Below are 23584 nucleotides of genomic sequence, written 5' to 3'. Positions count from 1 at the left end.
GAATGGAAATAATAAAATAATAAAAATAAAACATAATAAAATAATTCTCACGACGTTTCGGCCACAACGCAAGCAGCCGTCCTCAGGTGAAGAACATGGCTGTCGAGAAGACAGAGACTCTGTCTTCTCGATAATTATTTTATTATGTTTTTATTTTTATTATTTTATTATTTCCATTCTACGTGACTTTACCGAAAGAACCAATAAAATGAATCCCTGCAATCACGAAAGCTTTAAATCGAAATTTAAATGGGACCTTTTATTTTTGCCAGTTTCAAAGTATAGGTTTTACCCTTTCTGGCAATACAACAAGTGTTCCGTTGTTCAAACAACAAATAGCAACCTTTTGTAAGGAATCAACTTATCATAACCACACACAGTACTTGTGCCGAACATGCAAGAAAAACATGCTCTGATAAAACAAAATAAATCACGACGTTTCGAACGCAACACAGGCGCCCGTCTTTAGGTGAAAATCGCGATAGCCGCAATGTCTGCTGCGAGCAGCACGATGTCTGATGCGTTGGCAGCAGACATAGTAGTGTATTATATCTATACTCGTATAGGCGAAACCCAACTTAAGCGAATTTGCACTTACATGGGATTACACGGAACCTAACCCCCTTGATACAGCAATTTTTTACTTGATACAGCAATTTTGTTGACGGTTTCACCTGAAGACGAAAGCTTGTGTTGCCTCCGAAACGTCGTGATTTCATGTATTTGTTTTCTTTTAACCTACGTAACTTTACCAAAAAAACCAAAGAGCATCTTGTGTTCATTATGGACCCCTGCCACAGGTACATGAGCCAAACACTTAACCCATCCGTGGTAAATTGTTACCGATTACAATTTCCTTTGAATGATGAGACATTTACAGCTCTCTGTTAATCCACTGCTGGTTGAAGGCCTCCCCAGGCCCTCCACTTTAGGGAGCCTTAGAGAGCCCCTTTAGCGGGTTAATGGTCTAATAAGCTACACACTATTGGTACCTCATTTGCCAGTAAAAAAATATGATAATTATTTTTTTACCCTTTTATCTGGCAACAAAACTGACACCTTTTTTTACGAGGAGTCATGTTTGCATAGACCACAATACCTGCAGTCATAATGCAAACAAAAAACATAACTCTGATAATGAATGCACTGTCCTTGAAGTTGATTGGTCCACACCCGAGACAGCTTTCCTTAGAGCCTAGTCTCACATGGGTTGGACCATTGTCTTTGAGTTGTGCGCCTTTTGGCGTCATCTGGTCCAACCCATGTGAGACTAGGCTCTCAGGAAAGCTGTCTCGGGTGTGGACCAATCAACTTCAAGGACAGTGCATTCATTATCAGAGTTATGTTTTTTGTTTGCATTATGACTGCAGGTATTGTGGTCTATGCAAACATGACTCCTCGTAAAAAAGGTGTCAGTTTTGTTGCCAGATAAAAGGGTAAAAAAAACAATTATCAAGCTACACACTATTTTTATTTTACCAGCTAAGGCCCACTGCGCTGTGTGGCTCTTTTACAGAAGCGACCTGGCCACAAATGACTAGCTCAACGAAGTGGCTTTGCATGTGGAAATGTATAGCAGCCAAACAATCTACACACATGTTTCTAAATGCAGAGGGAAAACCGGCGAAAAGTCCACGCGACCACCAGGAGAACATGCAAACTCCAAATATACAGGCATCATCAGGGTGGGGATCGAACCCGTGACCTGTAGACCAGGCGAGCTAGTTAACATCTCGCCACCAGTGGCACCCGAATCTTCGACACTGGCCAGTGTCCCCACAGTGTATCCCACCGTATGCAAGCTGGCGATCGACTTTAACTGCGGCGAACCCAGTTACACTGCTGCTGCGTGGACAGAGTTGACTGGGGAAGAGAGGATGGTGGGGTTTAAAATACTTTCCACATTTCGATTTAAAGCTTTCGTGACTGCAGGGATTCATGTTATTGGTTCTGTCGGTAAAGTCACGTAGAAGGGAAATAATGAAATAATAAAAATAAAACATAATAAAATAATTCTCACGACGTTTCGGCCACAACGCAAGCAGCCGTCCTCAGGTGAAGAACAGGACATTCAGACGCTGTCTTTTCGACATACCTGTTCTTCACCTGAGGACGGCTGCTTGCGTTGTGGCCGAAACGTCGTGAGAATTATTTTATTATGTTTTATTTTATTATTTATTATTTCCCTTCTACGTGACTTTACCGCAAGAACCAAGAAGATACTTTCCACATTGTTTAAATTGCCGTGCCAGGAGATCGAACCGTCGACCTCCGGATCGCCAGTGCAGTATGCGCGTATACACAGTAGTTCCACAGTAGCGGTGATATTAATTGTAGTTGTGTGGGTTACAGTTGACGAAAAAAAAATGTTCATGTGGATGCTGGTAGCGAAGCATAGCTTAGAATGAAACTTCACGTGCATACAAATGTACTACTATTCGTGTGTGTTTATTATTAATACGCTGATTATTACAATGTTATCATGACACTACTAGCCTGCAAACGCATCCTTTAGAAATGAAATTCATCCTCAGAATAAAATGCGTAAGTTACAAGAAGATAATCGGCGCAGGAATCTAATTAAAAGCCAATAAGCCGTTTCAGGAGCACGGCCGCATTACGCTTCTGCCTCTGTGCAAAAAGGGATGCACGCGCTGGCGTCGAGTGCCGGGCTTGGGTGAAACAGAGATGCATCCGACGCGCGCTGTCCAGGAATAATGACGCTCACGTGCCAGACCAGAGGTCGCAAACGGGTTTTGAATCAATTTCGATTTAAAGCTTTCGTGACTGCAGGGATTCATCTTCTTAGTTCTTTCGGTAAAGTCACGTAGACGCTGTCTCCCCGACAGACCTGGTCTTCACCTGAGGACGGCTGCTTGCGTTGTGGCCGAAACGTCGTGAGAATTATTTTATAATGTTTTATTTGTATTATTTTTTTACTTCCCTTCTACGTGACTTTACCGACAGACCTGGTCTTCACCTGAGGACGGCTGCTTGCGTTGTGGCCGAAACTTCGCGAGAATTATTTTATTATGTTTTATTTTTATTATTTTATTACTTCCCTTCTACGTGACTTTACCGAAATAACCAAGAAGGGTTTTGATTCCTTACCCGTACCCGTACTCGGCCGCACCAGGGTCGCAAACGGGTACCCGATACCCGTAACCTACCCGATACCTGGCTACCCGTACCCGGCCGGGTATCGTGTAGGGTACGGGTATCAGGTACCCGATTGCGACCTCTGGGATGAAGCCATGTTGCAGGCGCAGGTGGGTTGATTCTAGGAACTTGAACTGTGAGAATAGACAAGACGTTGGGAAATGAGTGACAAACGGTGACTCACCAGTGACTCACGGCCTATCCGTACCCGGCCGCACCAGGGTCGCGTACGGGTAGCCGGGTAAGGGTAGCCGGGTATTGGGTAGGGTACGGGTATCGGGTACCCGGTTGCGACCTCTGCACCAGACCCATTAGTGCCCCCCTTTGCTGATTGCGGCAGGTGGTTTTTTCTTTTTTTACCTGCCACTAATACCCAAAAGTCAGAGGTCGGGAGTTGTGTTCCTCGCAGGTGCTGTGCCCACACGCCCTCCCATCGTCGCGGCATTACCGCAAAGGGCTTCTGGAATTGATTTATCTCCGAGAATAGTTTTGCGTGCAAACGCTCGCGCGCGAGACTTAGTTTCATCAGACGGCCGTGATTGCATTGCCGCTGTATTCCTGAAATTGGCATGAGCTTTAAATCACGGTGGCCTAACTACTGAAAGATCTGACAGCTTTGTGATTAGACTGCAGTGTTGTTTCTAGCTGGAAGTGTGACTTTTTTGGGGGGGTGCAGGGGGGGATATAAATACACTTTGTCATTTAAATTTCACAGCACCCTCGGTCCATGCAAAGCCGGTAATTTTTCATAATTGTTTCAAGCGGCGCATAACCATTACGTTTTAACCACACTCGGGAGCATGACTGTCTCCAAATAACATTCCTCCGCCTCACGCGTTTACCATCCTTCAGGTGACCACAGCGCCCGAAAATAGACACAACCACACTCGTAATTTGCACGGACGCAGCTCCAAATCAACGACAATGGCTCAGAGCCTCCCGTACCAACGACACTTGGAGCATCCCGAGTGACAACTGATTTGGGCCCACCACAGCTGCGCGCGTGGACACCGCAGCACGCAGAGGTGTGCTCTCAAAGGGCAGGAAGGCACAGCTCCCATCACGCCTCGAATGCATGCCACGTATGTATGTGTGTTCAACTTCTTTCGCAACCGTACGTAGCCAACCGTGCTAATCCGAGGTGCGGAGGAAGGACAACAAACTAAATGTAAAAAGAGGTTCTAAAGAAATTCGTTTGCAACGCTAGGTTTAAAAGTGCATCTGACCGTTACGCATTCCATGTACAATGCTCCCAGCCTTTTTGGTCTTAGACCAACAGCTCGAAAGGGCACACGTGGCCAAGTTCGTGGGGTTTCTCGCCCTGCGCCAGTATCAGCCGTTTTGGCCGGGTAGCGCTGTTGAAAGAGAGAGCTTCTTCGCTCGACGATGGGTCTTAATCCGAAACAAAACTGAGATAACAAAAAAAAGAAAAAATGTACGCTGAAAATGGAAAACGGGCGACCCTTTTTCGGACGCGAATGAACGCTTGGTCAGCTCCCGTCGTCACGGGTACAAGGGGGTTGAGGTGGCAGCAGGAACAGCCACAGGTCCCCATAGCCCATTCTCACCTCATAGCTTATTCATTACAGTGATTAATTTCACTAATTTCTGCGGGGTCTCATGCCATTGAGCAGACCTGCCACCCTTTATCAAGTGTGAGCCATTGATTCCTCGGGATGGGGCTCTGCTCATGCCGCGTGAGAAGCAGTGTTTGTACAATGGCTCGTGTGAACACACCCGTGTGCACAGACTGTTAATTCCAAAACGGAGTGGTAAACATTTGTTTTCACCTGTGCCTTTCCTTAGCCCTCCATCTCTTAAATGAATACACGAATAAGATAGCGTGGGTGGATCGGCGGTGGAGTAGTGGTTAGTCCGCTGCGCTATGAACATTTGTCACCTGAGTATGATTCCTGGCCACGTCTAACATCATTAGCTCGTGATATCTGAACTGATGCTGGAATTCCAAGCCCCCCTATTTCACCAACCCGCACTGCATAGTGTGGTGAAGTGAAGTCAAAACAACTCCCACGAAAGACATGGTTGTGGGGTGCCCTTCATTCGGCAGTGGATTTAATCGCGTATGTTATTCTTCTATAACATGGAACATTTAAATGTAGATATCAAAATGTGTACAGGTGCATTGTGGGATTGTGGTGGGGGGAAGGGGGGGGGGGCAGGACTGGATGTGCCGGAGGGTGGCAACAGCTTGAGGGGAGAGGGGAGAGACCATTCAGCAGTGGATTGATCACGGCTGACGATGATTTACGTTCCCAATGAGCCACATAAACGCTGCTTCGGCGCACCGTTTCTACTCTCTCGCACTGCGTGCGGGCGGATGGATAGCCCATCAGCATTGCCTTCGTATGACCCATATTTATTCGCCTTCACCGGCAGCAATATGAGCACTGGGTGTTCACTGCAGGCTGATTCAAACATGTTCCGAGGCTCTCGCAGTGGGTTCCCACGGCCGCACGGGGAATTGCATGCCGCTCGAAGTGAATGACTTTCCGTGTCCAGGTCGGGATTGATTGTGCGTGGATATTTTTAGTCCGCACTCTATTCCACTCCAAACCTTGCTGGGCAATACCTGACACCCACGCAGTACGTGCCTGAGCGGTCCGTAGAAATGGCCGTTTTTAGACGAGCGTGGGTAGGGATGTTTAATTCACCCGAGATGAAGTATGGCCCAAAATAACTATACATTTAAGCTGCCGCATCTTCGGAACAATATTTTCGTAAATTTGTGTTCACTTATTTTACTAGAGAAAGCTTCTGTGAATCTCAAGAGCCATTTACAAGAGGGTCCTGCGAGGGATGTTCGGCCAATTCCTTTGTTCAATTACTTGTGATAGTGGGAGGGAATAAAATATCTGGAGAAAACCCGTTCATACGAGGCAAGAGCACAAACCATATAAGTCAGCAGCCTACTTTCTCTACTGCCCCATTAAAACACCTTGTGGCCACTGCAGTCGAGTGCTTCAAAAACATTTCCTCGGCACAATCCACCAACCCCAACCGTACGTCATGTGATCATGCGTAATTGTACATCACCAAACTAGGTAACTTTGACGCAGATTTTGGTACGCTTTGGAAGGTAGTATTTAAGCATTAGCCGTACACCGTTTAGTTTAGGCATTTGATCATATAACTCAAAAGTAATGCCTCCTGTCTCTTTTTCTCAAACGACGTTCCATTGACCTGATTGAGCACTTAAGAGATTCGATGAAGGGATTGTCATTAACATTTGGCTCGTTTTCAACGTAGTCTCCGTCCTCTCCTGCGCACCTGTGCCAATGTGAAACGAGGGCCAGCAATTCTATCAAAGCAAAAATATTCATCGGCATCGTGTAACAATTTGGAAACGACGTGTGGTATAACGGCTTCATTTAAAAAAATGTTGCTCCTGTAGACCATATTTCAGAAAGGGGCTGACAGATGAAAATCAGCGGTTGGTAGATGTGGGCTGTGCATGGGTTCTGGCAGCTTAATCCATCCAAACTGCACAATGATATTTGATGTTCTCAGGCTCCCGTGTGTGGTCTGGTATTGTTATGTTGGAGGAAGAGGAGGAGGGTTTTTTACCATCTGACAAATGTGTGTGACATTCCCATGAATGATTATCTAAAATTCTGTATCAGTTCTGAGAAAACATTAGCATCACGTTTGGACTGTCCATCGTATATATATATATATATACACACATGCCATTGTGTAATGGTTAGTACATTAGACTTGCAATCCACAGTTCGCTGGTCTGATGCAATCCCCTGGCACAGCAGTTAAAACTATGAACTATTTTTAATTTACTAGGCAAAGCCCACTGAGCTCTATAGCAATTTTTCAGACGCAACCTGGCAACAAATGATAGCTCAACGAAGTGGCTTATCACGTGGACATTTATAGCAGCCAAATACTCTAAACGCACGTTTCTAAATGTGGAGGGAAAAACCGGAGGTCCGGGAGAAAAATCCATGCGACCATAGGGAGAAGACGCAAACTCCAAAAATACAGGTATCAGGGTTTGGGTCGAACCCGTAACCTCCTGCATACCAGACGAGGTAGTTAACATCTCGCCACCGCGGCACCCTGAAGCAGTGGTGCAGGTTTCATAAATCCTCCACCTCTGTCTACTCAGCAGTACAAAATGGTGGGTTAATGCAGAGGTTTGGCCAGCACAGAAGAGTCGGGTCAAAATACCCACGAGAGAGAGAGAGAGGCTCTCTCCAGAACCCTTTTTAGTAACAGGCCCCTCTGCTAAACAATGGCCTGAATAAGATATTGCAGGGCTTCACCTTTACTCTTTAATGTTGAAGCGTGTGTTCATGTTTGCAGGCCACACAAGCTCAGGGGCCTGGCAGTTGTGAAGCGGGCCCCTGGTTGATGGTTGCCTCGACTGCTTACCGATGCCCTGGTTCTTTTTAAATCCTTTATATTAAGTTCGCTTGCTTGCTTGCTTGCGTGCGTGCTTGCTTGCTTGCTTGCGACCGTGCAAATCTTTCGGTCGTTTTTTAACCCACTTCCCGTGATCCAATCGAGCTGACATTTTCCACACAGACTCGTTGTGCGAGACAATTAATGTTCGTGAAAAAGTTTTTTCCAAAATTTTACACTGTTTAGGGAAAACAAATAAAATATTTAATTACCAATTGCTTAATACTGGCAGACAATCATCTGACCCATAGGTGGCAGCCATCTCAAGCCAGAGGACGAGAGGACTCTAGCCGCCACGCATATAAAGGATTTAGAGTGAAAAACTTTGTTTTTACGGGTTATACTTATTAAGCAGATATGGTTGGGCCTGCACTGCCGGCCTCATTTGTAAGCACGACTAACACCGCGTATTTTAATCAATTCTTCCGAAAAACACATTTACTGTGTTTTCTGCAGTGCGCGTTACTTATTGTTCCGTGGAAGAAAACTTTACTAAGTAAGCATGCGTTTGTGTATGGGTGTGTGCGCGTGTGGTATCTTTGTCAACAGCGAATAAAGGCAACCACTGTAGGTTATTTCTAACGTGTCAAATATTCTACTTTGTAAGTAAGTACTTTATTGCCACGACTTCGTAGGGGATTTTTTCTAAATCGTAAATTAACAAGGTAAGTGAATGGCTCAAGCCTGAGCTGAGCCACGCTTGAGGTCTACCCGCACCTCCGATGAACACTTTTGACTATGTACGGTGCGAAAGAAGTTCAAACATACATACACTTAGAGCTAAGGGAGATAGTGATAATTGTTTTTTTACCCTTTTTCTGGCAACAAAACTGACACCTTTTTTTACAAGGAGTCATGTTTGCATTGACCACAATACTTGCGGTCGGAATGCAAACAAAAAACAGAACTCTGATAATATAATGTATGCACTGTCCTTGAAATTGATTGGTCCACACCCGAGACAGCTTTCCTTAGAGCCTAGTCTCACATGCATTGTCTTTGAGTTGTGCGCCTTTCGGCGTCATCTGGTCCAACACCATGTGAGACTAGGCTCTAAGGTAAGCTGTCTCGGGTGTGGACCAATCAATTTCAAGGACAGTGCATACATTATATTATCAGAGTTCTGTTTTTTGTTTGCATTCCGACCGCAGGTATTGTAGTCAATGCAAACATGACTCCTTGTAAAAAAGGTGTAAGTTTTGTTGCCAGATTAAAGGGTAAAAAATATATTATCATATTTTGCTACTGGCGAAGGAGGTTCCAAAAGTGCGATAGTGTTTTTACGAGTGGTGCCTAGACATATTAACTCCGCATTTACAACTTGTTCAGCACATTCATTCAAATCGGTGGCCAATTAATGTATTATACGTTCTAAATTAGCAGATATTTTTCATTCCAATAACCCCGCCGTGTTGAAGTTGGGATTTGTTGATTTAAGGCAATTAAAGGAAACTCGTTTTTAAGTAATGAAATACATTATTGGATCGTTCACTTCAAATTAGAAAAATACCCCAGTGCCCCTGTAATACGACGTAACGTTCCGCCACAGAAACGAATGCGTTGTCAATATAAAGCACACTTTAAATTTCGATTTAAAGCTTTCGTGCCTGCAGGGATTCATCTTCTTGGTTCTTTCGGTAAAGTCACGTAGAATGGAAATAATAAAATAATAAAAATAAAAACATAATCAAATAATTCTCACGACGTTTCGGCCATAACGCAAGCAGCCGTCCTCAGGTAAAGAATAGGTCTGTCGGGGAGACAGCGTCTGAATGGCAGACCTGGTCTTCACCTGAGGACGGCTGCTTGCGTTGTGGCCGAAACGTCGTGAGAATTATTTTATTATGTTTTATTTTTATTATTTTATTATTTCCATTCTACGTGACTTTACCGAAAGAACAGAGAAGATAAACCACACTTTGTTTTAATCGTGGGGAAAGGCTGTTAAGCATTTTGCAGTACATTGGCAAAGCAAGGGGATAAGCATGTGGATTGGGGCTGGCTTGCCTGGCTGACGTCACTATGCTTCTTTGGAGTGTCGGTTTTTTTTCTCTCTTCTAATTTGGAGAGTAGGTGCTGTATTTTATCGTGGCCTCGTTCAATTATGCAAATATCACATACCATCCGTGGCATCGCTCCGAAAGCGTTGCGAGTTGCAGAACTCTGCTGGAGAAACCAAACCCTCCTCCTCCCCCCCGTTTCGATTATCCTCTCGGCCAAAAGCTGCCGAAACAGCGGATTTGGCTTGAGTCTGCGGCTCAGATTTGATCCCTGAGGGTTTAATAAATGGTACCAACATTGGCAAGTTGCATGAAGACGACGAGACTTGGCGAATGGCGTGTTGCGCGCCAGCCTCAGCGACTTTCACGTTAATGGCTCAGCCACGCGTGTCCACCTGTAATCTATTGCGGTGTTTTATAGGGGAGCAACACATTTCATTGTTTTTTATTTACATCGGCCAGATGGGTCGTATTAATACATTTAGAGTCACGCATTTCCCATAAGCTTGTTATAATAAAGAGGGAGTTTGTCTTCTAATGCTGGGGTGGGTTCATTTTAATCAAATTTTTCATGCAACTTGTCAGCTGTTTCATTTCTATGTATGCGCGTTGTTGGATGTGATGCAATTGCAGTGACAAATTTATATAAGGGAAAAACTCAACATAGGAATCGTGAATTCGTTGTCCTTTTCCTCTCACCCCAGGGAGTAAAACGACTGATATTATGAAAGTACAGTATGCATAATTGTGTGTATGCATGCGTGTGTGTGTGTGTGACTGTAGGGTGGGGAGCGGTAGTGTCGTGATCAGCGCGCTGCGCTACGAACCTGGCGCCCCGGGTTCAATTCCCGCTCACGGCCAACACCCAGTGACGATTATCTGAACCGGTCCTGGGCCTCCCCTAGGTCGACTCAGGCTCAAATGAGTACCTGGTGCAATGGTGTGTAAACATCGCCACGAGGGAGACAAAGGCGGCCAGGCGTGGTGTTGGTCACCCGCCCCCTCGTGTGCCGTGTCGGCCTTCATAGATGCTCGCTAACAGCACTTGCCCCTACAGTCTGTTTGTTATCTGTGTGACTGTATGTAACATTAATGTGGGGCGGTAGTGTACTGGTTAGCCCACTGCGCTACGAACCCAGTAACCGCTCATGGCCAACACCAGTAACAATTATTTGAATCTGTCCTGGGCCTCCCTTAGGTCGACTCAGCCTCGAATGTGTGCCTGATACAATGTGCAAACAACACTACTCGGGAGACAAAGACTGAATGGTGCAGGCCACCCACACCCTCGTACACTTTGCTGGTCTTAATAGGTGCTCGCAAAAAGCACTTCCCCCAACGGTCTGTTAAAAGCTACGTGTGGTCTTATTTGTGTGCATGTATACGTGTGGAGTGGTGGCATAGTGGTTCGTGCACTGTTGCAACCTTAGAATACTGACTATACACAGTAGTTCAAATTGTTATTCAAATCTGCCAACTCACTATATCTTCAGTTTAACACGTAGGCTTTCGCGACCAATATTCTGGCGAATTGCCCGATGATGCTGGATGCAATTACCAGCGAAACGTCGTACTCAAATTGTAAATGTTGTGGTTTCACGCTTCAACACACCGGTGGGCTAAAGCAGTGAACTAATTGTCTTTTGTCAACGTGACACTTTTTTTACTGATTGGCCGTGTCGGGTGGTGGAGAGTTACGACACATTTATAAATAACGCGATCTAAACCCAAAAACGTTGATTATGAATCAGTATATCTTTTCATAATTTTAACATCGCAAAAATAGGAAGACAAAGGCTGATGGGCATCATGCTGTCCACACCTCCTGTACATTGTATTGGCCTTAGCAGGTAGTAGCGGTGTAATGTGCATCGATTCATTGATTAATATCGATTGTTAAGCTCGTGATACACGCACCAATTCACGTGTGTTGGAATCAATGTATTTTTTTTAATTATCATGTGTATGTCGTGTGAAATATCTGTGGCTACTCGATTGAACATCAAAGTTCAATTAAGCACTGAATCAGAACTCACTGATGTGCCAGTATGTGGTGCATTATACCCCCGATAGGTGCTTTCTAACAGCACCTGTGCAAACAACATGTATGGCTAGTAAAGAAACAGAATCAGAAGTTTATTGTCCGAGTAGATAACCTACTGAGCTATAACATCTCTTTATCAAGGGTGACTCGGCCAGCAGACAGACACGGCAGCGAGAGTTAATGAACGAGATGTGACACCAAGTGATCTTACAAAAAATGTTACGTACATTCTCATTTGAATTGTTTCGACCTCAGTAGTGTGTTTTGTAAAAGAGTCCAGTGATGGCAGAGTGGAGATCCCCAGAGAAGACACCGGTTGGTTCCAAAACTTTGGAGCAGCTACATGAAACGCTTTTGAACCAAGTTCCGTACTATAGGAATCGTAAACAATCGCACAAATCTTTCCTCTGTTCGTCTCTCTTTGAGATGAAAGATTTGTTTTTGGTAGAATTTCCCCCATTGCTATTATTTTTACCCCCATTAATTTTGCCGTTATTACATTACGGCAGTCAAGCCAATACGCTTTCACATTGCCAATTAATGCGGCGCAGGCAACTGACACATTAAATTTCGATTTAAAGCTTTCGTGACTGCAGGGATTCATCTTCTTGGTTCTTTCGGTACAGTCTGAACGAGACGCTGTCTTTCCGACAGACCTGTTCTTCACCTGAGGACGGCTGCTTGCGTTGTGGCCGAAACGTCGTGAGAATTATTTTATTATGTTTTATTATTATTTTATTATTTCCCTTCTACGTGACTTTACGGAAAGAACCAAGAAAACTGACACATTGTTTGCGGGTTTTTTTTTCACTTTGTCTCTGCGAAGCGAATCACGAATGACATTCATGACATTTAACGTCCCCGAGCGGTGAGCTGACAGATTGTGGCACAATACTGAGGGAAATCTCGAGCCAGGTCTTGGGTGATAGCATCTCCAAATCCAGATGCATGGCCGGCGTTAGCTCAAGGGCATCCTTGGGGGGCAAAAACGCGCCGCTGCTGTTACTCAACTACATCGCTGCGTGCGAGCAGAGATGGGGCCGTTTGCCAGTTTGAGGACTGCACATTTTCAAATGCCCACCCGCGGTTGTGACATCTGTGACGCGCTCCGCTGGATTGCATCTCGGCAACGCAATTCGTTGCAGAGTGTTCGGGAGGGGTGATAGGTGAACGGTAAATGTGCAGTTAAATGTTGACTTAAAGCTTTTGTGACTGCATGAATTCATATTCTTTGGGTCTTTCGGTAAAGTTGCGATCGAAACGTCGTCGTTTTTTGTTATTTTCTTTGAACCTATCTCCGTGACTTTACCAAAAGGCCCAAAGAATATAAAGATGCAGTTGCTTCGGAATCAGAATCTTTGTACACGCGTGCGGTGAACTTCTTTGGCGCCGTACGTAACCAACCGTGCTAATCGGAGGTGCGGGGGAAGGACAACAAATTAAACACAAAAAGCAGTTTTAATAAGAACCTCCCATAGACAGAGCCCAAGAGAGTCCTTCTACAGAGTATTTGGCCTACTATTCTATGCTGGGAGTACTCACGCTTCATCTTACCACACGCGACCCACAGATCCACGAACTATGGCGAACCCATTTGTATAGCTGTGCAGACAGAAAAGGGGGCATTTAAAAAAAAAATTAACCCGTAAAAACAAAGTTTTTCACTATAAATCCTTTATATGCGTGTTCAATGGGCCACAACCCAGCCCACATTGGTCTTTGAAACGGGCGGCTAGAGTCCTCTCGTCCTCTGGCTTGAGATGGCTGCCACCTATGGGTCAGATGATTGCCTGCCACCATTAAGCAATTGGTAATTAAATATAAAAAAAAATTACTAAAAAGTGTAAAATTTTTGAAAAAAAGTGTCACGCACAACGAGTCTGTGTGCAAAATGTCAGCTCGATTGGATCACGGGAAGTGGGTTAAAAAACGACCGAAAGATTTGCACGGTCGTAAGCGCGCAAGCAAGTGAACTTAATATAAAGGATTTTAAAACGGCCATGTCGAATGATGAAATTGAACTACACCACGGCACAATGAGCTACGAAGCCTTTTTTTCACAGATGTCCAGTAGGGGTGGGTTCAGCAAAAAGGCTGAAGGGCCTCTACTCCTCTAGAGCTCTCTGTCTGCCCCTTCCTGGGGGGGGGGGTTGGGGTTAGGTCAATTCCTCTACACTTGCCGCACATCTCTCTGAGGCTGGACTACCCACACGTCAACCCACCGTTACGCGACCTGTAGAAAATTCAATTTCGACTTTAAACTTTCGTGACTGCAGGAATTCGCGTTCTTTGGTTCTTTCGGTGAAGTCACGCGGAGAGAAAATTATCATTCTGGGCGCGTTACGGAGAAAGGAATTTAAGAAACGTGCACCGTTGTTTCAATTGCCGCACCTACAGATCGAACCGGTGACCTCTGGACCGCAAGCACGGCACGGCGAACCACTGCACAGTGGCAGCGGCATTCCTCGAGCATCAACGCGACGCGCGTAAATGAATGAAATCGATAATATAATCTCTCTTTGTTGTGTTTGTCCCGTCTCTCTTTCATCCCTCCCTCCACCCCTCTCCATCGCGCCACGTCTCATCCGTTCCGCAGCGATTTTACAGGCTCGGTGCTCCGCGTCAACGTAAGCTTGGAGCTTTGCGAGCGCCCGTACGCCATCCCTCCCGACAACCCCTACGCCAACGGAACTTTCCAACCGCCGGAGACCTTTGCCCAGGGACTCCGCAGTCCCGGCAGGTGAGGCCCAATGCGGTGGGGTTGTTGCTTTGTTTGTCTCTCCATTGACAACAGCAGCCGCCACTCGGCGGCGGTGACGTCACCGTGGCGAACATGGCACGCCGGACTGCACAATGGCCCGGCACGCACACTGTGGGTTAGCATTAAGAAATAGCAGAAATGACCAAATTGATCGATTGTTTCTCCTTGACAGCCTCTCTTGGCATCGTGTACTGCGGCAAATGCTTTGTTTTTATGGTAGCCGTCCTGATTAGACCAGCCTTTAATGCGGAGAGAATCCATCACGCGTGGCTTATTTAAACTCGAACAAAAATTGTTGCGTTCTTAATGCAAATATTAAACAAACGTGGAGAGTGCATGCGCATTAATAAACGCATCACAAGTAGTAAAAGTTGTTGGGAATTAAGTTAAGGACGTATACTTCCATCCTATCACAGACTCCCCACGTGGACTCGAATGAACGGTCGAGGCAAATGCCGTGAGCAAGCCCGCTGTGATTGTGCATGAGCAATTTTTCACACGTGCACGCAACACACGCACAGCGAAAAGATATTTTTACGGCGCATTTATAGTACCATAGAACATACATGCAATGCATTCTAAAGCACATAACCTTCATTTAGGGCATATATTGGCACACAATGTATTCTCAGTGGGATTTGATTTACTTGCTTAACTTACAAAATGCTGTACTATATTTACCACCTGGTGACACATTGTAATATCATAGCCAATCATCGTAATCTCCAGTGAATGGTAAAACATGGTGAAAGCTATGCATAAATCTGAGCTTGTATTCAGAAAGTGTTTTATTTAATTTTGGTGCACTGCTGTGCACTATTAAATTAGAGCCTGTGCAACGAATCGCCTTCCCCTAGCAATTCTGAAGAATTGTCAAGATTCGTGGTTTGTGATTTAATTCAATCATCAACTTGTGATTTGCCGTTGCTGTACATGCAGAAATACCTCGTTGACGCAGGGCTTCCATGATTCAATGAAATACAAATGTGAATAAGTCAACAATTGACTGCTCTGCAAATGATGCAATACATCTATCGTGGGTGTTCAAATACATTTTTATCGCTGCATCTATGTATTATAGTTGCATGCTTCAGAGTCAAGGTTATCTCAAATCTCTGATATCTCCATTAGATATAGAAACGGGCCAATTGGAGTTGACTCGGCTATACCAGAGCAGTCAGTTCGCTTCAGTCCCTTAGAGCCTCATTAGGCCTGAGTAGACCCTCTTAAGCCCCACTAGACCCGGCTGGTTCTTCCACATAGGATTGCCACCTCTGATGTACATAAAAAACCGGGACGTATCATGGGAAGAAGAAAATCTCACAAGACCAAAGAAGTAGCAAAGCACATTTAAATGCTCCGTCTTAAGTGGTGTATCATTGCACAACTGACAAAAACTGAGAGCTGTAATGTTCCCGGGAGACTTGGCAATTTCCCAGGACTACTGCCTCGGCAATAGGATGATCTTGGGAAAACCAGGACAGGTGGCAACCCCCGGTTCCACATCGGACGCGTTGACAAATGTAGGAACCGCACAGGTCCACAGCAATTTGGGTCTCTGTCTGGCAACGAGCAGGAGACCAATTACAAAGTACAAGCACATCCCAGTGGGGCTGAACCCAAAATGACTCACACGAGTAAAATACAACGTGATTGAAGCGTGCAGGGTGGATGGAACAGGCGTGTGTTTAAATTGGCTGGAAGTGAACACGCCGTATATTTATTTCTTTATTTTATCTCCGAAGCGCACTTTCTTTACTTGTTAAACTTGAGCGGCATACATTGCCCCTAGCAGGCTTGGCCATGCGTTTACTAGGCCCCTCCACGATTCAGAAGTTTGCAACCATGACCAACTTACTGTCCTCTGCGATTCCAATCTGTGAATTATCTCTGCACATTTATATTAATAACTAAGGGTTGTTACGGCCTTCGGCCAGGAAAGTCGCTAAAAAAAATTGCACACAAACGACACATTCACGCAAGCACCCGATGCTCCGTTTTTAAGTTTTAAAATGAAACATCTTTGAATTGTATTATGTTTTGAATTAGATAAAAAAAAGTCTTTATTAAAAGCTTATATCATTTTACATCTGGAAGACTTCATTGAAAAGGACATTTAGTGTGAATTTTCTCTCGTCGTTAAGTAGATGGCCTTGCTGGGGGTTCGGTTCGATGCGGACTTTCACCTGTTTGGGATTGCGGGATCGATATAAGGCGACACAGAGCTGGCGGTGCGAGGTTACCGCCGTCTGCAGATCGATTCCAACGTAATCGAACGTTTGTCCCTGCCCCTCCGTCGTTCATGCAGGGGGCGCGTAGGTTTGCAGCGCCCCCTGCATGAAAACGACGGAAAGTGCAGCGTTCATCACAGATAAAGTTGTGCGCTTATATAAGAGCATAAGTGATTTACGTGACAATTTTTTTTATATCTGTGTAATTGTTTATATATATAATCACATTTACAAGTGCCTTTACTGTCGTTGGAATGTTAAGTTTACACCTCAGAGAAAATCTAGTTGTTTTTTTTAAGTTCTATCTGTGCGAGATCATTGTTCAAATTTACGTCACCCTCTTGCATAGGACGTTCCTAATTATTTCGTGAAAATGAAATTTCAAAAGGGCAGATTTGCGCGTCGTTAGAAATGTGTTAATTTATAGAACATTAAGCATCTTCACTTTGAATATTGCTTGGTACATTAGCCCTTTTTAGAAATAGTTTGTAAAATATATGGAAATTAAATTTTAACTACCGATGGGGCTTTTAATGGAGGGCACATTTCTTTAGAGTTAAAAAAAAGTTCACATGCACCAGTTCACAACATTTTTTCGTGACATTTTGTGCCATTAAAAAATTATGCCAACTTCTTTTATGTTGGTAAGTATGCATTTGTTTAAACGTGGAAGCTCATTAAGCAGCAGCTTAATTTTACGAATAAAGGCAAAACAGAGACTAATGTTATAATTGCTATAGGAGCTTTGATAGCCGCCGGAGTTTACCATCAGTGCACTAAAGCAATTATTCATTCTTTGATGTCAAGGGAAGACTGATCTTTAAAATTAAAGTCACATTCATTGAAAGCAGTCCGAAGACATTAACCTTTCCCCCCCCCCCCGTGCATACGTTGAGGCCCATCTGCACTGAGTTACCAGCAACCTGCCTGAAAAATGTCTTTGGCTTGAGATGGTATCGCAGCATAACATAGCGATAGGGAAAATGTGGTTGGCCACATATGGCAGCACAGCCCACACAAGAAAAATCTCGTATGAAGTGGCCGGAAGTACGCAGTGGCAGGGAGGGAGAGGATGGGAAGCTTTGTTTTGGTAGAGACTTACATAAGGATTGTGTTTGGATTGATTTTACAATAAGTCCATGGGTTTGGGATGATCCAATTCTCGACAAAATTCACGGCGATTCATCTTCTTGGTTCTTTCGGTAAAGTCACGTAGAATGGAAACAATAAAAATAATGAAATAAAACAATAAAATAATTCTCACGACGTTTCGGCCACAACGCTGTCTCCCCGACAGACCTGGTCTTCACCTGATGACGGCTGCTTGCGTTGTGGCCGAAACGTCGTGAGAATTATTTTATTATGTTTTATTTTATTATTTTTATTGTTTCCATTCTACGTGACTTTACCGAAAGAACCAAGAAGATGAATCCCTGCAGTCACGAAAGCTTTAAATCGAAAAATTAACGGCGATGTTTGTCACAAAATCTTGACAATGCTGGCATTTGAGTATTGTTTTTTTGTATATTTTTAATTGAAAAGTGCACCTTTTTTGGATTGTTAAAACACATCCATTATGTTTTTGTTGTTGGATTCAATTTATAGCCTATTATTTTTTACTTTCGTAATACACGGAGAAGATTCGTAAACATGCAGGGACAGTTGAGATGTGAGTAAGCCTTCCTTTATTAGTAAAATATAATTGGTGCAAGTAAAATTTAAAAAAAGTTAGGTGTGAGCGATATTTTTATAATATTTATTATGTTGAACTTCTTTCGCACCGTACGTAGCCAATTGTGCTAATCCAAGTTGCGAAGTATATTGTGCTGCATCATAATAAAATTTTCATTAGCTCCAGAATCAACATAGGCCTAAACTGGTCAACTATAGCCACTCCAATACTGATAGACATCGCGCGCAAGAGCACGTGATAAAAATGTTACATCACATGTCTCCTGTGTTACTATCCCATAAAACACGACGCCAATTATGTGGGTTTCGTGCAAGATCGAAGGGGGGGGGAAGGCTGTAAATATTCATCCTCGTAAAATGTACGTTATCACATTGTTCTCCAACATATTCAGCTTGTCGTTAAATAATATATATAAAAAGGTTCAGACAAAAAATGAACATTTAAAATGTTTTTGTGGCATAAAAATGTTAACGTGCAATGATCACGTAAATGATGAATGCTCAACACGTACTCCTCTGCCTGTTTTTTCAGGCGTTTTAGTCCCCAGAGATATTATGGCTACTAAACCTTAAAAATACTCAGACCACTTAGCAACATGAATAAATGCAAGCAGCTAATCCTCGGCACTGTGGTCATTTAGCTCGAACAATCCCACACAAACACACGCGATTCAGTAAATCGTCACGATTCAGTCGCGATTTCATTCGAGAATCAATTATAATTTACATTGTATCATTAGTGTGAATGTAACGTCCTCTAGTAGCTGAAGAGTTCAGGCGAACCCCCATATATACCATAAAATATATGAATCTATAAACATGGATTCTTATGCACGTGACTCTTTGCTTGTATTGAAAGCTTGCGAAACGATATCGATGACTCGATGCATTGTTATTCCCCGAGGGGCGATGATCGACCTCAGAGACGACGCTCATCTCGGCCGGTTTCACAGAGAGGGAAAGTGGGTGGCCCACATGCTACGCAATCACATTACGGCCCAATCGTGCTGCGTATACTTCTGTTTAATCTCGCTGTCAATATGATAATGGACAAAAGCGTAGCCGCACCTTGCGGTGGCAGTTCCACACTGGAAAGCCCCACAGGGGAGGAGGTCTGATGGTTTTAGCCCGATTTAAATAATGCATACAGCGTGTAATACGACATTTGGACTGGGGTAACTCTCCATTTTTAATAATATGGGAGCAATCGCAGGTGAATGCACGTTACAGAATTCGTTAGAACGGTACTTGCTATTAGCAATTAAATTAAAGAACACACTATACAATGTATATATATATAGAAAGAGAGAATTAACAGGTACGATATGCATTAAAATAATCAATTAATTTTCATTATGAAATGTTTTTAAATCCCATCGACATGTACTGCTGTGTCGTGGGCCATTTTGAGTTAATCTTGGTGTGCAAAGCTACTTATTGTAAATGAAATGAGAATTTTTTTTTCAATAAGCACCATGGGCAAGAAAATGCACTTCTGTTTGTGACGCCATCAGCAGTATTTGCTTCAGAGAGCCCTTTCAGCTGCAGGTGAAGATAGAGATCCCCCATGTAGCCTTAACAGACTTTTGGGGCAAGTTCTATGAAGGCTGGCATGGCACACGAGGGGGTCGGTGGCCAGCACCACGCCCGGCCACCGTTGTCGCCGTAGTGGCGATGTTTAAACACCACACCAGGTACTCATTTGAGGCTCAGTCGATCTAGGGGAGGCCCAGGACCAGTTCAAATATTCGCCACCGTTCTTGGTCGCGAGGGGCAATCCAATATGCGTCGCGGGGTTCGTAGCGCAGCACACTAACCGCTGCACCACCGCTCCCCGCAACCGCACACAATGCACACGCGTGCACACTCAGTGGCGTAGTGGTGAGACGTGACCCTATCATCCCTTGTGCATCTGTGGCGTTGATGTAAACAAGCCGAGCCTCAGAGATAATTTACAATGGCAAGCCAGACAGGCAGAGCGGGCGGAATTCTGCCTCGATAACTTAAAGGCCACTTTTACCAGCAGCCTCCCTGTGCCTTGTTGCTGCGTGCATGTGAAAAATATATGACACTGTAGGCGAGCGAAGCACAAATAACCAAAAACTCCACAAGTAAGTCAATTACACTGCCCTAAAGAGGAAAGCGTGTATACCATGGGACGTTTTTGCCAAACGCCCTTCTAAGTTTCCCGCGAGTTGGGCAGAGATGATCTCTCTGTTAAGATCGCACCAAAAATATCACGTATTATATGTGTTTTAGTCCAGTGTTCTTGATTAATGTGTGGAGTTCTCGTTATTTGAGCGTGTGCCCAACTGCCAATGCAGTACCACAATGTTTTGTTTCATGCTTAGGCAATAAAATAAAGGTGTTTTTTAAAATGATTTTTGAAGGACTTAATCGTGCTTACGGCAAATGCTAGTGAAATGTCACGCCCCAGCACCTCCGATTGGCACGGTTGGCTTTGTACGGTGCGACAAAAAGTTCAACAACATACAACATAACATACATGTGCTCTCACTTAACATTGCTGATATGAAGTACAACGAACAATCTGGCTCACTCCTTATCCAGGCTTGAAAGGCCTAAAACTTTGCTGAAATTAACAAATTGCCTGTACGTGGAAATTAAGTTAGGTGCAGTGTAAGATAGAGCACAGATTTACATTTGAATTTAAAGTCAAACGTTTAAGCAGCCCCAGGCTCTAAATGAGCCGTCCAGTGGTGCTTATCTCCATTGTCATCCAAACCCAGTGGTTGAAAGTTCCACATTGCCCTGGCAGTCTCTCCATGGGACAAGCACTGCTGCCTTCCGACCACGTCGTGCAGCCACACCAGGTGTTGTTCATTTTACCATCCCCATAGGGATGGAAGGGCATGGCCAGGATTTGAACTCGCGTTCCTACGAATCCTGTTCCTCTACAGACTGAGCTGTGCTTCGTTGAAATGCTTTGTGTGCTGCTGCTGATCACACGTGTTTAAATGTGTTTGAATATAGTCTTGCTCCATGGATTTTATTTCAAACTATTGAACAGCATCGCCCTCTGATGTGTCTTCTAGTTGTACCGCTTGTTGTTTGGCAATGCATCCCGACGTTTCATTCCACGTGCTGGGGGATTCTTCAGGAACTGAGCATGTCCGGTATTAAAGAAACTCCCAGAGCGAAACAGTGAACATTAAGCTGAACAACACGTGGCACAACCCAAAAACACATCAGGGCAACTGCACAAACCTACACAGGTGTATTGGACATCATCATTTAGCAACTACTTTGACTAGCAACCATCTCAATGAAACATAGCTCAATTCCACTCTCACCTCTATAACATTTTTTAGGGTTTGTCAGGCAAATATATAATTAATAAAAATGTAACAACTCATCGCTGTGATTGCACCCATTTGCTCGTGGTAATTTTTTTTGGAGTGCCCGCATTTGTTCAGCGGGCATCAAGCTAACCTAACCTCTTTTTTTATCACGTAACGTCTGCTGAGCTATATAGCTCTTTTTCAGAAGCGACCTGGGCACAGATGATAGCTCAACGAAGTGGCTTATCACGTGGAAATTTATAGCAGCCAAATACTCTAAACGCGTGTTTCTAACTGTGGATGGGACAACCGAAGGACCCGGAGTAAAATCCACATGACAATGGGGAGAACATGCAAACTCCAAATATACTACAGGCGTCAAGGTCGTGATCGAACCCACGACCTCCTCTATACCGAGCGAGGTAGTTAACGTCTCGCCACCGTGACATCAAGATGCCCATGGCTACGGAGGTTAAACACCGAAGCCAAAAAAAGTTAAATGCACAGATACGCATCAAACTTCAGGTCAGAAGCCAAATTGCCCTCTCTGAATAGATGTTCAGTTGCTTTTGATTGCCGCTCTGCATATCTCCCTTTCATCCTCGGCGCCCCCCCTTGGCAGTGGTGGAAGATATGAACGCCCTACACTCGCGTGGAATAGAAAACATCTGCTTGCCGAATCTCCCCGTGGAGCCACCTCCGCCCGAATATTAAAGTGGCTGGACTCATGTGGAATTGAGGGATGTACGTGTTCGCTTTGCTGCTCGTGCAGTGTCCGGCCAAAGCACGTGGAACTCACTGCTCGTCAAATGTCGGGGATGTGTCACCAACAGCAGGAGTAGACGCAAGATGGAAATGTTATGCGATGCTTACAAGGCAAAAAACGTAGTGCCTTCTTGATAAGCCCTTGTGCTATCAGAATGCCGCAGATACCAACTGTACTTGCTGACGTGCAAATTTCAGTGAGAAAGTTGCACGTATTGAAAAATCTCTGGGCGTATGGCGATCGTTTAATGATCATTTGTATATCTTCTTGGTTCTTTCGGTAAAGTCACGTGACTTTACCGAAAGAACCAAGAAGATGAATCCCTGCAGTCACGAAAGCTTTAAATCGAGATCATTTGTATAGCTATAACACATGGGAATCCTGGGGGAAAGGAGGGTTTATTTATATATATACACGGTATATAAAGATGAAAGCAGTCATATGAATGGGAAAACAGGAAGGTCTTGTGCCTGCACTTGAACAGGGGCAGGGAGCCAACAGCACGGGTAGCTGGGGAAAGGTAGTACTGGACATTGGTTGCAGGAGAGGAGAAAGAGCGTCCACCCACAATTAGCTTCATGTACATTAATGCTAACACGAGGCTGGTCATGTAAGGATTAATATGCACGCAACAAGGAACCTGCAGCTTACTCAATTGGGATTACCTATAGCAATCATCGCCCCCTACTGGCAGACTAATGCCGTTTGCAGGCCAGGTTCTGAGTCACCTTGCGCCCACAGGGACAGCTACCACTGGGGGTGCCCTTTCAAATGTGTTGAAATGAGATGAGAAGCGCTCTGAAACAACCGGGTGTTTCGGAGGGTGCTACAATAAAAACAAATTATGATTATAACAAATAAAATATGCTGCAAGTTGTTTTGTAAAGGACGGTTAAAAGGTGCAAGCACCTATTTGTAGATTACTTTCAATTGGGTTCATAAAAAAGTAAAACCAGCGCCAAGAGTTCAGTAATCGCTGACAGGTAATTTTCTTAAAAGTCTCGGTTGAATTGAATTTGGCACTAACTTCTAATCGAGTGCCAGACTATAAACCAAAGGGAAGGGTACGTATCCTTGCGGATGAAAGTTTATACATTACAATTACTTAATTTACACACTAAAACATCGAGATTACTGGGAGGTAGGAATTACCGTAACGAGTTGGCCGGTTGACAGGACGCAGTTTCGCTCGTGC

The 23584-nt window shown here is 44.3% G+C and overlaps 1 protein-coding gene across 1 annotated transcript in view; it reads left to right on the top strand.

The window, feature by feature from the left end:
* Nucleotides 1-23584, top strand: part of HHIP (hedgehog interacting protein) — a 161877-nt gene that overhangs the window by 58842 nt on the left and 79451 nt on the right. Inside the window, 1 exon segment of the mRNA XM_061552237.1 lies at nucleotides 14234-14377. Within this exon segment, the coding sequence (XP_061408221.1) occupies nucleotides 14234-14377 (144 nt within the window).

This window comes from Lethenteron reissneri, chromosome 16 (genome assembly GCF_015708825.2).
Source record: "Lethenteron reissneri isolate LAM-NWPU_2019-01 chromosome 16, ASM1570882v1, whole genome shotgun sequence".
NCBI lineage: Eukaryota > Metazoa > Chordata > Hyperoartia > Petromyzontiformes > Petromyzontidae > Lethenteron > Lethenteron reissneri.
Note: the sequence above shows the minus strand (reverse complement) of the source record. Positions and strands in the feature narration are given on the sequence as shown.